This window comes from Stegostoma tigrinum, chromosome 6 (genome assembly GCF_030684315.1).
Source record: "Stegostoma tigrinum isolate sSteTig4 chromosome 6, sSteTig4.hap1, whole genome shotgun sequence".
In the NCBI taxonomy this organism is placed as follows: Eukaryota; Metazoa; Chordata; class Chondrichthyes; order Orectolobiformes; family Stegostomatidae; genus Stegostoma; species Stegostoma tigrinum.
The window spans coordinates 81,319,011-81,333,286 of record NC_081359.1 but is presented as its reverse complement, the minus strand read 5'-3'; the positions used below and the strand labels follow the sequence as shown (position 1 = coordinate 81,333,286).

General features: G+C 41.5%; 1 protein-coding gene across 1 annotated transcript in view; it reads right to left on the bottom strand.

Moving 5' to 3' along the window:
- The window catches only part of LOC125453048 (relaxin receptor 2-like), a 124,613-nt gene that overhangs the window by 24,079 nt on the left and 86,258 nt on the right, over window positions 1–14,276 (bottom strand). Inside the window, exons 12-15 of the mRNA XM_048532098.1 lie at window positions 13,523–13,594; window positions 13,346–13,417; window positions 12,888–12,959; window positions 5,687–5,916 (exon numbers count right to left, since the gene is read on the bottom strand). Of these exons, the coding sequence (XP_048388055.1) occupies window positions 5,687–5,916; window positions 12,888–12,959; window positions 13,346–13,417; window positions 13,523–13,594 (446 nt within the window). The remainder of the gene's footprint in view (window positions 1–5,686; window positions 5,917–12,887; window positions 12,960–13,345; window positions 13,418–13,522; window positions 13,595–14,276) is intronic.

Here is a 14,276-nt window from a genome sequence, read left to right as displayed (position 1 = left end):
ATCTTCCCTCCCCCCACTGCATCCCAAAACCAGCCCAGCTCGTCCCTGCCTACCTAACCTGTTCTTCTTCCCACCTCAAGCCTCACCTCCATTACCTACCTACTAACCTCATCCCGCCCCCTTGACCTGCCCGTCCTCCCCGGTCTGACCTATCCCCGCCCTACCTCCCCACCCATACTCTCCTCTGCACCTATCTTCTCCTCTATCTATCTTCGGTCCGCCTCCCCCTCTCCCTCCCTATTTATTTCAGAATCCTGTCCCCATCCCCCTTTTCTGATGAAGGGTCTAGGCCAAAACATCAGCTTTTGTGCTGCTTGGTCTGCTGTGTTCATCCAGCTCCACACTTTGTTATCTTGGATTCTCCAGCATCTGCAGTTCCCATTACCTCTGATGAGTATGTAATATATTCTGCCTGTTTCAACTTAACCAAACAGGTGTGGTTAATTTCTCAAAGCAATACTTTGATCAATCGAGTCAATCTTCCTTGTTTAAACTTAAACACAGAGTGACAGTTAACTATCCATCATTATTTAACTGATGCATTCTCCATGATAATGTCTCTACTTTTGCCAATCTATCATTGCTCTGTTCTCATTGGTATTTCTTGTGAATTGTTTTAATGAATGAAAGATGAAAAGGTTCAACAAAATATCTTTATCTGCTAGAAAATGTTGGCAACTTTCGCACTGACAATGTAAAATTTCCAAGATTTACCAGGTTTGCCCTGAGGAATGGAGGAAGGAAATGCTTGCATTTGCTATCAGTGAAGGCTAAGCACTTCAGTGGCAATGATGTGGTAGTGAGAGGGGGCATACCCAGATTTGCTCTGCCAATAGAGCCATTCTTTACAAAGGGTGCACATTCCACGTTTAAGTTAAATGATTTCTCAATATTTACATTGACTAAGTTATTTTGAAAAGATGTTGGCTGCAGTTTTTGTTGTGGTTAATGGATGATACTAACAGTATTTGCATATTGCAAAACATATGATTAGATTTTTTATTAATAATTATTAATCTTGATAACATTTTTCTCATTTCTTTGAGAAAGAAGTATATTTTTCCATCTAATTTCAGGAAACAAGCCTGATTTTTGATAGCTTTGTAGAAACATGTGCATAGAGATTAGCTATCCTTAATTGCCGTTCACAATGTGATGATGAGAAATTCAGTTTGTGCAATGTAGGTGAAAGCATAGTGGACTTTCAGATGTAAACCTGTTCACACTAAAGTAGTGTAGATATATTTCTGAGCTGGATGGCATGTTGTTTGCATGGTTATTTACGTGTGCTCTTGTTCCCATACACAACAGCTCTTGTCTGGTCTGGGTTTCTTAAAATTCATTTTCGCATATGATTTGGATGTTGCTGTTCAAGCCAGCATTTGTTGCCCAATGTTAATTGTCTTTAAGAAGTTGATAGTGATTTAAGTTTTTGAACCATTGCAGTCTATGTGGTGTAGGTGTACTCATTCTGCAGTCAGGGAATTTCATGATTTTAACCCTGTGACAATGAAGGAACAGTGTTTTGTTCCAAGTCAGGATGGTGTGTGGCTTGGAGGAGAGCTTCAAGTGATGATGTTCCCATGTATTTTCTGCTCTTCTCAGCAGTAGAGGTTGCCAGGTTGGAAAGTGCTATCAAAGGAGCTGGTAACTTCCTTCAATGCATCTTGTAGATGGTATGTACTGCTGCCACTGTGTGCTAATGGTGAAGTAAATGAATGCGAAAGAAACACTGCCTATCCAATGGCTTCTGTGGCCTGAATGATTTTGAGCTTCTCAACTATTGTTGAAGTTGCACTCAGGGGAGTGGAAACTGTTCTGTCACGCTCCTGACTTGTGCCTTGCAAACAATAACTAGGCTTTGTGGAGTCATGAATGAGTTACTCACCACAAAATGCCCAGATTTGCTTTTATAGCTACAGTCTTTATGTGGCTGATCCAATTAAATTTCTGGTCAATGATGATCCCCATAAATTTTTTTTTTAGGATTCAATGACTGCTATGCCCAACGAAAGTCAAGAGGATCAGAGATAATGGGAACTGCAGATGCTGGAGAATCCGAGATAACAAAGTGTGGAGCTGGATGAACACAGCAGGCCAAGCAGCATCATAGGAGCAGGAAGGCTGATGCTTCAGGCCTAGACCCTTCATCAGGAAAGGGGGATGGGGAGACGATTCTGAAATAAATAGAGAGAGAGAGAGAGAGAGAGAGAGGTGGACCGAAGATGGATAGAGGAGAAGATAGGTGCAGAGGAGTGTATGGCGGGGGAGGGGGAGGTAGGGAGGGGATAGGTCAGTTCGGGGAGGACGGACAGGTCGATGGGGCAGGATGAGATTAGTAGGTAGGAAATGGAGGTGCGGCTTGAGGTGGGAGGAGGGGATAGGTGAGAGGAAGAACAGGTTAGGCAGGCAGGGACGAGCTGGGCTGGTTTTGGGATGCAGTGGGGTGGAGAGAAGATTTTGAAGCTGGTGAAATCCACATTGATACAATTGGGCTGCAGGGTTCCCAAGCAGAATATGAGTTGCTGTTCCTGCAACCTATGGGTGGCATCATTATGGCACAACAGGAGGCCCAGGATGGACATGTCGTCGAAGGAATGGGAGGGGGAGTTGAAATGGTTCGCAACTGGGAGGTGCAGTTTTTTATTGTGAACCGTGCGTAGGTGTTCTGCAAAACGGTCCCCAAGCCTCTGTTGGTTTCCCCAATGTAGAGGAAGCCACACAGGGTACAGCGGATGCAGTATACCACATTGGCGGATGTGCAGGTGAACATCTGCTTGATGTGGAAAGTCACCTTGGAGCCTGGGATGGGGTTGAGGGAGGAGGTGTGGGGGCAAGTGTAGCATTTCCTGCGATTGCAGGGGAAAGTGCTGTGTGTGGTGGTGTTGGAGGGGAGTGTGGAGTGTACAAGGGAGTCGCGGAGAGAGTGGTCTCTCTGGAAGGCAGACGCGGGTCGGGTTGGAAAAATGTCTTTCGTGGTGGGGCCAGATTGCAGCTGGCGGAAATTTCAGAGGATGATGCGTTGTATCCGGATGTTGGTGGGGTTGTATGTGAGGACTAGGGGGATTCTCTTTTGGCGGTTATTGCGGGGCCCTTTCCTGGATCTCTCTGTCTCCATCTCAGACTACCACCGACAAACCAATGTCCATTTGCAGCCCACCGAATCCCACAGTTACCTGGAATACACCTTCTCCCACCCACCTAATTGCAAAAATTCCATTCTCTATTCCCAATTCCTTTGCCTCCGCCTCATCTGCTCCCAGGATGAGGCATTCCACTCCCGTACATCCCAGATGTCCTTGTTCTTCAAGGACTGCAACTTCCTACCCGCAGTGTTCGTGAACGCCCTTGACCGTGTCTCCCGCATTTCCCGCACCTCATCCCTCACACCCCGCCCCCATAGTAACCGTCAAAAGAGAATCCCCCTGCAGACGACAAAAAGGCCGCCTGGAGAATTTTACAGAGCCATCTCACCACTACTGACCTTTGCCCGCCCCCCCCCAGTCAGCAAACAAAGCTGCCAGTCGGAGATTGTAAAGAGATTCCCATTGTAATTCTGAAATAGATTCTTCTTTAGATTATTGACTAATTGATGCTGACCAGTCAGAGTCAGTCAGAGATATACATCATGGAAATGGGCCCTTCAGCCCAACTTTCCTATGCCGCCAGTTTTCACAATTTAAATTAGGGTCATCTGCTTGCATTTGGTTCATATTCTTCCATACCTATCCCATCCATGAACCTGTCTAAATGACTTTACCATATCAAAAGTGGCATTATTTAAAAATAAAATTTAACTTCTCGTGGACTTCCACCAATTCTGGATGTAAGTTTGCTCACTGAGCTAGAAGGTTTGTTTTCAGACGTTTCGTCACCATTCTAGGTAATATCATCAGTGAGCCTCCGGTGAGGCGCTGTTGTTATGTTCTGCTTTCTATTTGTGTTTAGGTTTTTGTGTTGGTGATGTCATGTCCTGTGTTGATGTCATTTCCTGTTGTTTTTCTCAGCGGGTGGTAGATGGGCTCCAAATCAATGTGTTTGTCGATGGAGTTCCAGTTGGAATGCCATTCTTCTAGGAATTCTCGTGCATGTCTCTGTTTGGCTTGTCTTAGGATGGATGTGTTGTCCTAATCAAAGTGGTGTCCTTCTCATCTGTATGAAAGGATACTAGTGATAGTGGGTCATGTCGTTTTGTGGCTAGTTGATGTTCATGTATCCTGGTGGCTAGATTTCTGCCTGTTTGTCCAATATAGTGTTTGTCACAATTCTTGCAAGGTATTTTGTAAATGACGTTCATTTTGCTTGTTGCCTGTGTAGGGTCTTTTAAGTTCATTAGCTAAGTTCATTCATAGCAGCTAATTCACATTCAAAAAGACATGACCCACTATCACTATCACTAGTATCCTTACATACAGATGAGGAAGGACACCGCTTTGACTGGGACAACACGTCCATCCTAGGACATGCCAAACAGAGACATGCACAAGAATTCCTAGAAGCGTGGCATTCCAACCAGAACTCCATCAACAAACACATTAGACAGGCTCCAAATCAATGTGTTTGTTGATGGAGTTCTGGTTGGAATGCCACGCTTCTAGGAATTCTTGTGCATGTCTCTGTTTGGCATGTCCTAGGATGGACGTGTTGTCCCAGTCAAAGCGGTGTCCTTCCTCATCTGTATGTAAGGATACTAGTGATAGTGGGTCATGTCTTTTTGAATGTGAATTAGCTGCTGTGAATGAACTTAGCTAATGAACTTGAAAGACCCTATACAGGCAACAAGCAAAATGAACGTCATTTACAAAATACCTTGCAAGAATTGTGACAAACACTATATTGGACAAACAGGCAGAAATCTAGCCACCAGGATACATGAACATCAACTAGCCACAAAACGACATGACCCACTATCACTAGTATCCTTACATACAGATGAGAAAGACACCACTTTGATTAGGACAACACATCCATCCTAAGACAAGCCAAACAGAGACATGCATGAGAATTCCTAGAAGAATGGCATTCCAACTGGAACTCCATCAACAAACACATTGATTTGGAGCCCATCTACCACCCGCTGAGAAAAACAACAGGAAATGACATCAACGCAGGACATGACATCACCAACACAAGGAAACCTAAACACATAAATAGAAAGCAGAACATAACACCAGCACTTTGCCAGAGGCTCACTGATGATATTACCTAGAATGGTGACGAAACGTCTGAAAAACGAACCTTCTAGCTCAGTGAGCAAACTTACATCTAGAACCTCAACCTGAGCTACAAATCTTCTCAAAACTCACTTCCACCAATTCTTTGCTGGAACACCCATTTGATGGTACTCACTTAGACTACTCAACTAGCTGGTATTCCTCCTTGCAGTTGAATTGTCACCTTCTAAAGTTTCTTCAAGATGTAGAATGTAGGAACTGTCAATGGAGAAGGTCCCTGTTGCCAGCCATACATTAACCTTATCTCACACAGATACCCTTGTAAGGGCAAATATTTTACAAAGGCACAAGAAAACAGTTCAATCGGCAATATGACAGAAATATGCCAGAATAACCCACAGATTTTCAGGCCCAGTGTTATTAATAGATAGATGGCTGAACAATGTAGAAGACTTGCAAAAGATAAGCTTTACTGACTTATTTAAAAAGATTTGCAAAAAAAAACTACTTACAGCATAAGATTTTTATAGACATAGCATGAAGCTTGTTTTCAGCTCTAATAAGTGATCTCATGAAAATGACAAAAACGTTTCCAAAGCAAGTAAGACAAGCTATGACCCAGACAAATACTCTAAGAATGATGTTAGCTAGTAGGTCTTCAAAGGAAGATATACCATCTGTATTTGGTTTGCAACTGCGCACATGAGGAGAATAAGCACAATACTGGAACTTGTTGAAGTATCTGTGAAGAAAAATAGCACAAACTACATTAATCACAAGGGTGCCCACTATTAGTTGCTGCATTGTTGCAAATCCTGTCAGAAAAAGTCTTGTTCAATCTGTTTATGAAGTGGTATTAAAATTTATGTGAAAGCTGTTGAAAGTCTGCATAGTTTCAAATTTGTATCAGAGATAGTAGGAACTGCAGATGCTAGAGAATCCAAGATAACAAGGTGTAGAGCTGGATGAACACAGCAGGCCAAGCAGCATCATAGGAACAGGAAGGCTGACGCTTTGGGGCTAGGGTCTCTGATGAAAGGTCTAGGCCCGAAGCGTCAGCCTTCCTGCTCCTATGATGCTGCTTGGCCTGCTGTATTCATCCAGCTCTACACCTTGTTATCATAGTTTCAAATTAGCTTTTTTTCATTCTTGTTGGGAAGCAAAGAATCAGCCAAATTGTCAATATCTGGTTTACCCTCTAAAATATATGCTCACTTTCTAGTTCTACTTTTTAAACTGAAAGAAAATTAATTATTTTCAAACTGTACTGTCATTTCAATGGGTGAGGGACAAATTTTCATAGCCAATCACAATGCAAAAGTAATGACTTCTCAAACGGTGGATAATTGCTTAACTGATATTGGGAAAAAAATTGTGAATGCAGTTTTGAAGAAGAATCCTTCTTAAGATAATGCCCTTAGCACAATTGAAACAAGGCTGTTTTATGGAACATGCTTTTAATTTGTTGGGAGAAACACAAACAAATTTTTGATGGGTGATGACAGGCTCCAAATTTGCAAAGTGGTTAGCAGGCAGAGCTACTGAAGGAACAGAAGTGTAACAGTGACTCATAAGTTGGCTAGCAATCTGGATATGAACTTGTAAAAGAAATGTTTTCATGGCTACAGGAAGTGAGCAGGGGAAAAGGACAAAATTGATTACTGATTCAAAGGACTATCGCAGATATTTTCCTAATCAACTGGAATGGGCGGCACGGTGGCTCAGTGGTTAGCACTGCAGCCTCACAGCACCAGGGACCCAGGTTTGATTCCAGCCTCGGGTAACTGTCTGTGTGGAGTTTGCACATTCTCCCTGTGTCTGCGTGGGTTTCCTCCCACAGTCTAAAGATGTGTAGGCTAGGTGGATTGGCCATGCTAAATTGCCCGTAGTGTTCAGGGGTGTGTGGGTTCTATGGGGATGGGTCTGGGTGGGATACTTCAAGGGGTGGTGTGGACTTGTTGGGCTGAAGGCCTGTTTTCACACTGCAGGGAATCTAATCTAATCTATTCAGAGATTTAATTAGATGCTTCTGTGGCAGATGGGATTTGAACCTAGCCTGCTGATTCAAAGTAAGGAAACTACCATTATGCCACAAGAACAAGCATGATATACAACAGCTTCCAACTTTACTGTATGATTCTATGAGGCAGATGGAAGTAATGACCTGAATTACAGTTATATTCAATTAGGTTTGAATGTATAGGCCAGGGGAATTCGAAGCACATTCCTTTGAATGCCTCTTAGCAATGAATGTGTTAAGTTCCACTGTTTGTATAAATTAACACATCGACCTTAGGGACACAACAGGAGCAATATTTGCAAACGGCTTGGCAAAAATACTGCGCTGACAAAAAGAAATGTTATCATCAGGTATTTTAGAAGTAAGGCAGTTTAATTGAAACTAGACTTGTAATGTAGACATTACCAAATCAATGATGGTAAAGAATAGACTGTAGGAATTTCCATGGATTTAATTACTCTCGGAAGGAATTCCCTTAAAAGTTGGTCCCAACCGAACAACTGTAATCTTCATGAAAGATACGTAGAAGTCCTGGGTATGCGCAGGGTTTTTGACAATCTTCCACTGAACTTATGTAGGCCAATTGGAGCATTCCAAGGGAAATTCCTAACTTCTGACTATATTGCCACTGTTTATTTTTACAGCAGAAATCTCAATAACAAGCAAGCACAACAGGATGATGTCTCTGAAATGAACAAATTGATGAAATACAAAGAACTAGTTGACTTACTTAGGGGTGAGAGTCTGAAAGGCCCCACAGGGATCCATAAAGCTACTAGTATATATTATGCAATGTATTGTAAAGATCTGTATAATATTGTATGTAATGATGCTCTAGTACTCAGAGAAATAAATATGTTAATTACATTTTTGGGGTTCTTTTATCTCTTTTTAACACTAGAGATTATTGGGTTCTATGTATCAGATGATGCTTCCAGGTGAACTGTAGGTCTGTCTGTCCTGAAGGTGCTTCCATGGCCACAGTTTGAAAGTAATACTTTACAGCATGTTGAAGGGAAAATCTACCCCTATATTTTGATAAATCAACAATTTTTTTGTTTAATAGGCTATGAAGGGTGGCTAAATGAATTTAAGGTGAAGATTAGCTATAAACTGAACCTTTACATTTCTCAACTTAAGTCGGAGTTGTGTTGAATTTTTTGAAGGGTTTGTCACTGCAAGGTCTAGCGAGTTTGCCCACCCAATCTTACTAAGCTTGTTGCATAAATTACCTACTATACCACAGTGGCACCTCTTATTTGATTTCTGCCATGTTACCATGCATCGCTCCTACAACCAGCTGCCACTCAGTAGATATCCCATTATTCTCTGATATTCATTGTACCCATGCCATCTTTAAAAGCCTTTTGGGAACCTGGACTAGCGCTTTCAGACTGGTGCTGCCCTGCCCAGTTCCTGATGGTTTTACATGGTAGACAGGGGGAAATCAGCAGCCCAGTGTGTGGGCAAGTATCTGCAGGTCCTCCTGGACAGGGTGAAGCAGAGATGGGACTTCCTCTTTCTCCAGGACTAGGACTGGAGACCATGTCAACTAGGCTCAGGTTGCCAATTGGCTCAGAGTAGACTCAGACACCGGGAGAAATGCACACCAATATAAGAAGAAGGAAAATGACTTTGTCTACTCCACCAGCCTTCCTGATTTCTCTCATTTATTCTATCTCTGCTACTGCATCCACCTCCCACCAAAGCTCATGCTCTGTTACTATCACTATTGCCTGCCACATCTCCACTGCTCTCTGTCAACCACCCCAATCCCAACACCACTGACTATGTGTACCCTCCGTGCTGCCTGTCACTTACTCAGGACACTTCCCCACTGGCACCAAAACAAACAGCCACACGCTTTAATTTCCTTTACTAGCATTTCTGTCATTCTAGAAGAGAAACAACCCACAATTGAGCAGAAAAATTCAGGATATATGGTATGTTTCCTCTCATTTGGCTCTTTACTCCTTAAGAGGAGAGGTCCCTAACTCAACTACCCCAAGCAAGGCCTGATTTGGGAGGTTGCCCTTAATGGTCTGTTCAGGTATCCCCTAAGTAAAGGCTATCCCACTTGACTTGACTGAGGCCTGCTGACAAGTATGACTTGCTTCCTGTCTTTGTGTCTGTACTAAATAGCAAGTTGAAACAGTAGTAATATGAACCTGATATTTTTGGCAAAGTGCACAAAATGAAGGCAATCCAAGGCATGGTTGCAGTGAGCATCTAGATAGACTGAGAGTGAGTAGGAGAGTCCTATGACAGCAAGCAACGTACCAGAGACGCAGCCTGGTTCAGTCCATGAGCTGGGCGCATGTTCCTGACTGTAAAGTATCTTTGCAGCAGCATTACAGTGATAGTTGTTATTATGGTCAATAAGTAAATCGGAAATGTATCGGGCAGGGTTCTTAGAGGCTGACATATATTGGATGCCAGTGTATGTGGATGTAGGGTGTACTTGCTTGATGTCTGTGGAGTGTGCCTTACACATTGGTGTTCACTTTCCAATACAGAGATCATTCAGAGCAACTCGCAAACTGAATCTACGAGGTGTTGATAACAAAATGTGGAGCTGGATGAACACAGCAGGCCAAGCAGCATCTCAGGAGCACAAAAGCTGACGTTTCGGGCCTAGACCCTTCATCAGAGAGGGGGATGGGGAGAGGGAACTGGAATAAATAGGGAGAGAGGGGGAGGTGGACCGAAGATGGAGAGAAAAGAAGATAGGTGGAGAGGAGAGTATAAGTGGGGAGGTAGGAAGGGGATAGGTCAGTCCAGGGAAGACGGACAGGTTAAGGAGGTGGGATGAGGTGGTAGGTAGGAAATGGAGGTGCAGCTTGAGGTGAGAGGAAGGGATGGGTGAGAGGAAGAACAGGTTAGGGAAGTGGAGACAGGCTGTTGTTCTGGTTTCCTTAAAGGTTTTCCATGTATAGCTTGTTTAGTGAGTTTGGTAAGATGGGATGCTGAATATTAATATTGTGACATTTACAAGGTATTTTATAATAACGAGTATCGGGGGATCATCATCCCTCCATCCAGTATGCCTCACCCTGCCAGTATCTTTTATGTTTCAGGGAAGCCCCTCTCATTCTTCTAAACAGCACTGATTATAGCCTAAGTTGACTTAATTTCTCCACATATGACAAATATGTTATTCCAGGAACCAGTTTGGTGAATCTTCATTGCACTTCAACAATGACAAGTATATTTTTTCTTAAGTAGCGTGACCAAAACTGCACTCAATTCTTCAGGTGTGGCCTTACTAATGCCCTGTACAGATGCAGTAAGACTTCCTTGCTGCAGTACTCAAACCCTCTTGCTAATGGAGGCAAGAAGATTAATTGTCTTCCTAAATGCTTACCGTACCTGCATGCTTGCTTTCGGTGATTGGTGTACATGGGCACCTAGATCCCTTTGACAATCAACATTTCCCAATCCACCACTTATTAAGTAATACTGTATTTCTGTTTTCCTTACTGGTGCAGACAAATTCTTTCCTGCACACTCGAGGTCATAAACACAGGATCTCTTGTTAATAATCTCACTTTTCCCAAGTAAAATTTGGGACCAAAATCCCTGATACAATCATTATCTGTACAAACTGTCATGTAAGAGATTCCTAAATACCTGATTGTTTACATTTGCTGGAGATTATGTGAACGTGCCCTTGAGCAATGTCATGTAAAGAGTAACAATGAACAGTGTACAACATGCACACAGACAACTAGGCACAGTTTCGAATGGAATGAGCCCCAGCAAAGGCTTACTTGGGCTTCATCAATAGACACAGATAGATGAGGTTTGCAGTATTCTGTGTAGGTCACTAGCCTCTTATGTAGACATGCAATATTATCATGCCCAAAAGGGTGATCAGCAGTCCTGTATAAACAGACTTACAAAATGTACCTTTTAGTACAGAAGTGTAAAACCATTCTTATCTAATGTATGCCAGGCAAAATTGTATGTTAATTGATTTTAGTCAGCTAGATCTTTGGAGGGTAGCTAATGTAGCCCTTCTATTTAAAAAGAGAGCTAGAGAGAAAATCAAGAATTATAGACCAGCCAGCCTGATGTCAGTGGTAGGGAAAATACCGGAGTCCAATATAAAAGATTTTGTAGCAAAACATTTGGAAAATAGTGGCAGGATTGGACGACAGCATAGATTTACAAAAGGGAAATCATGTTTGACAAATCAATTGGAATTCTTCAAGGAACTAACTAATAGAGTTGAGGATGAGGAGCCAGTGGATGTGGCCGACTTAAACTGTCAGAAGGTGATTGACAAAGTCCTACATAAGTGATTAATGTATAAAATCAGTGCATGGCATTTGGGGTAGTGTATTGATATGAATAGAAAACTGGTTGATAGATACGAAACACAAGAGGAATAAACATGCCTTTTTCCGAATGGCAGACAATGACAAGTGGGGCATCGCAGGGATCAGCGCTAGGACCCAAATTATTCACAATATATGTTAATTGGATGAGGGAACTATATGTAATATCTCCAAATTTGCAGAGTGCGCAAAGATTGTGTGGGAGGGTAAACTGTGAGAAGGATACAGGGATGTTTCAGTGTGACTTGGATAGACTGAATGAGTGGGCAAATGCATGGCAGTTGAAGAATAAGGTGGATAAATGTAAGGTTATCCACTTCAGTAGCAAAACAGGAAGGCAGATTATTATCTGAATGGCAATAAATTGAAAGATGGGAATGCACAATGAGACCTGGGTGTTCTCGCACTCCTGTTGCAGAAGGTAAGCATGTAGGTGGAGCAGACAGTAAAGAAAGCAAATAATATGTCGGCCTTCATAGCGAGAGGATTCAAGCACAGGATGTCTTGCTGCGCTTAAACAAGGCATCGGTGAGACTACACTTGGAATATTGCATGCTGATCTGTTTGCCTTGTCTGAGAAAGAAAACTTATACTGTACAGGCTGTGCAGCAGGGCTTTACCAAATTGATTGGGAGATGCACCCAATTTGATTGTCAAAGGGACCTAGGTGCCCATGTACTTCAATCACTGAAAGCAAGCATGCAGGTACGGTAAGCATTTAGGAAGACAATTAATCTTCTTGCCTCCATTAGCAAGAGGGTTTGAGTACTGCAGCAAGGAAGTCTTACTGCATCTGTACAGGGCATTAGTAAAACCACACCTGAAGAACTGAGCGCAGTCTTGGTCACCCTAATTAAGAAAAAATATACTTGCCATTGTTGAAGTGCAACAAAGATTCACCAAACTGGCTCCTGGAATAACATATTTGTCATATGTGGAGAAATAGGCTACAGTTATTTAAGATGACTGTCCAATTCAACACTTCAATTATGCTAGAAAAATAACGACAGTCACTATTACAGCAAACCAGGCAAAAAAAAATCCCTGTAATTTTTGGAGTTCCATCATCCTATTTATGTCAAGCAAGATGAATTTGTTTGGCAGTAAACAGTTGACAGCGCAACACGTCTCCTGTTTCACACCTGCTCCTGTAGATATCCGCTTCTCAAAGCCTCTCATTTCATTTTCATAAGTGAATTTCTAAACTGTGGGATGAATTTTCAAACGACAACCTCAACTCATAATAAAAACATTACTTCTTTCTATATTAAACTATATTAAACAATAAATTAAAAGCTGTTGTATTTACCTAGGAAAAGATACAATGTGATGAATCTTCAGCTGTTTACTTACATATGTTCTAATTTTGTCATGGGCTTAAACATTCGGCTTTCTATGTTTGCAATTTCTATTCCTTCAATACCGCTGTTAAAAAGCAAAATAGAAAAAACAACTTAAAGTTAAATAGTACACAGATCCTAAATAAAAAATAAAGCAAAATCCAAAGAACTGATTTTTTGATCGTTGTGTCTGAATTTTTTTTAAATCCAAAGAAAATGCAAAACACATGCAAACATTTATTCAGAAATAGTCAAATTTCAGAACACACAAATGATTTTTATTGCCTTCAAAATGAAGCAATATAATTCGATGCAGTTTCTTGTTTAATCTCACAGAGAATTTTGTTCATGTAATGAACTGCAGCTGAACTATATAGGATCATATAACCAAGATACATCATTTGGATTGTGTACAATATTTTTTTTGAAAAACATCAGTTCATATTCATCTAAACTGTGTAATTCACTTACAGAGATTGAAGTTGGCTAAGGGCATCAAACTGATCAGGATGAATAAACTTGAGGGGATTGTTAGATATATTCCTGAAAGAAATTAATGGTTGTTATTTTTATTATCAAAATGAAGGGACATAATTTATAGTAAGTAGCAATACCTAAATTATTATAACATTAATTGGTTTTACTTACAATTTTATCAATAATTTTACATTTTTGAAAAGGTGTTTTGGCAGTTCCTGAATCTTGTTTGATGAAATTTCCCTGAGAACAATAAAAAAAAGATCATTGCAAGGACTACATATATTTTAATTGAAATATAAAGTAGAAATTGGAAGTTTAGACTGCAATGTTGAAGGGAAAGAACCTGCTTTAATTTTTGAACATGAAGGGACAGTGGAACTATATAATCTCTTAATGTTTACCCAAGGGCATGTAACCTTTAGGAGAACTGGTTTGGATACTTTGGTGAGAGATGCATGCCAGGTGCTCTGAAGAAGGGTTACCAGGCCCGAAATGTTAACTCTGATTTTTCTTCACAGATGCTGCCAGACTCACTGAGCTTGTCCAGCAACTTCTGCTTTTGTTCCTGGTGCCAGGTGTCTTTGGGAAAGAAGGAAACTGGCCAGAAACAGCTTTTGGATTTGTTTTAAGTAATAGCTTTTCACAGAACTGAGAGGTGAGGGGAGTTGGGTTCCTACACCTTCAGAAACGAGTAAGCAAGCCAATCTCTCACTCTCTCACACTCTCTTGTTCCCTCCCTTGAGTGGAAGAAATAACACTCAAATATTCTGCAAAGAAAGAAAACTTCTAACTCAAGCCAAGGTCCAATTGGCCAGTCACTGAATTAAAGACTGGTGCAGTTGGTAACAATGTGATATCGCCACAAGCCAAACGAACTGTGAAACTGTCATCTTTATCTTGATTTTGTTCAATTTTGCCTACA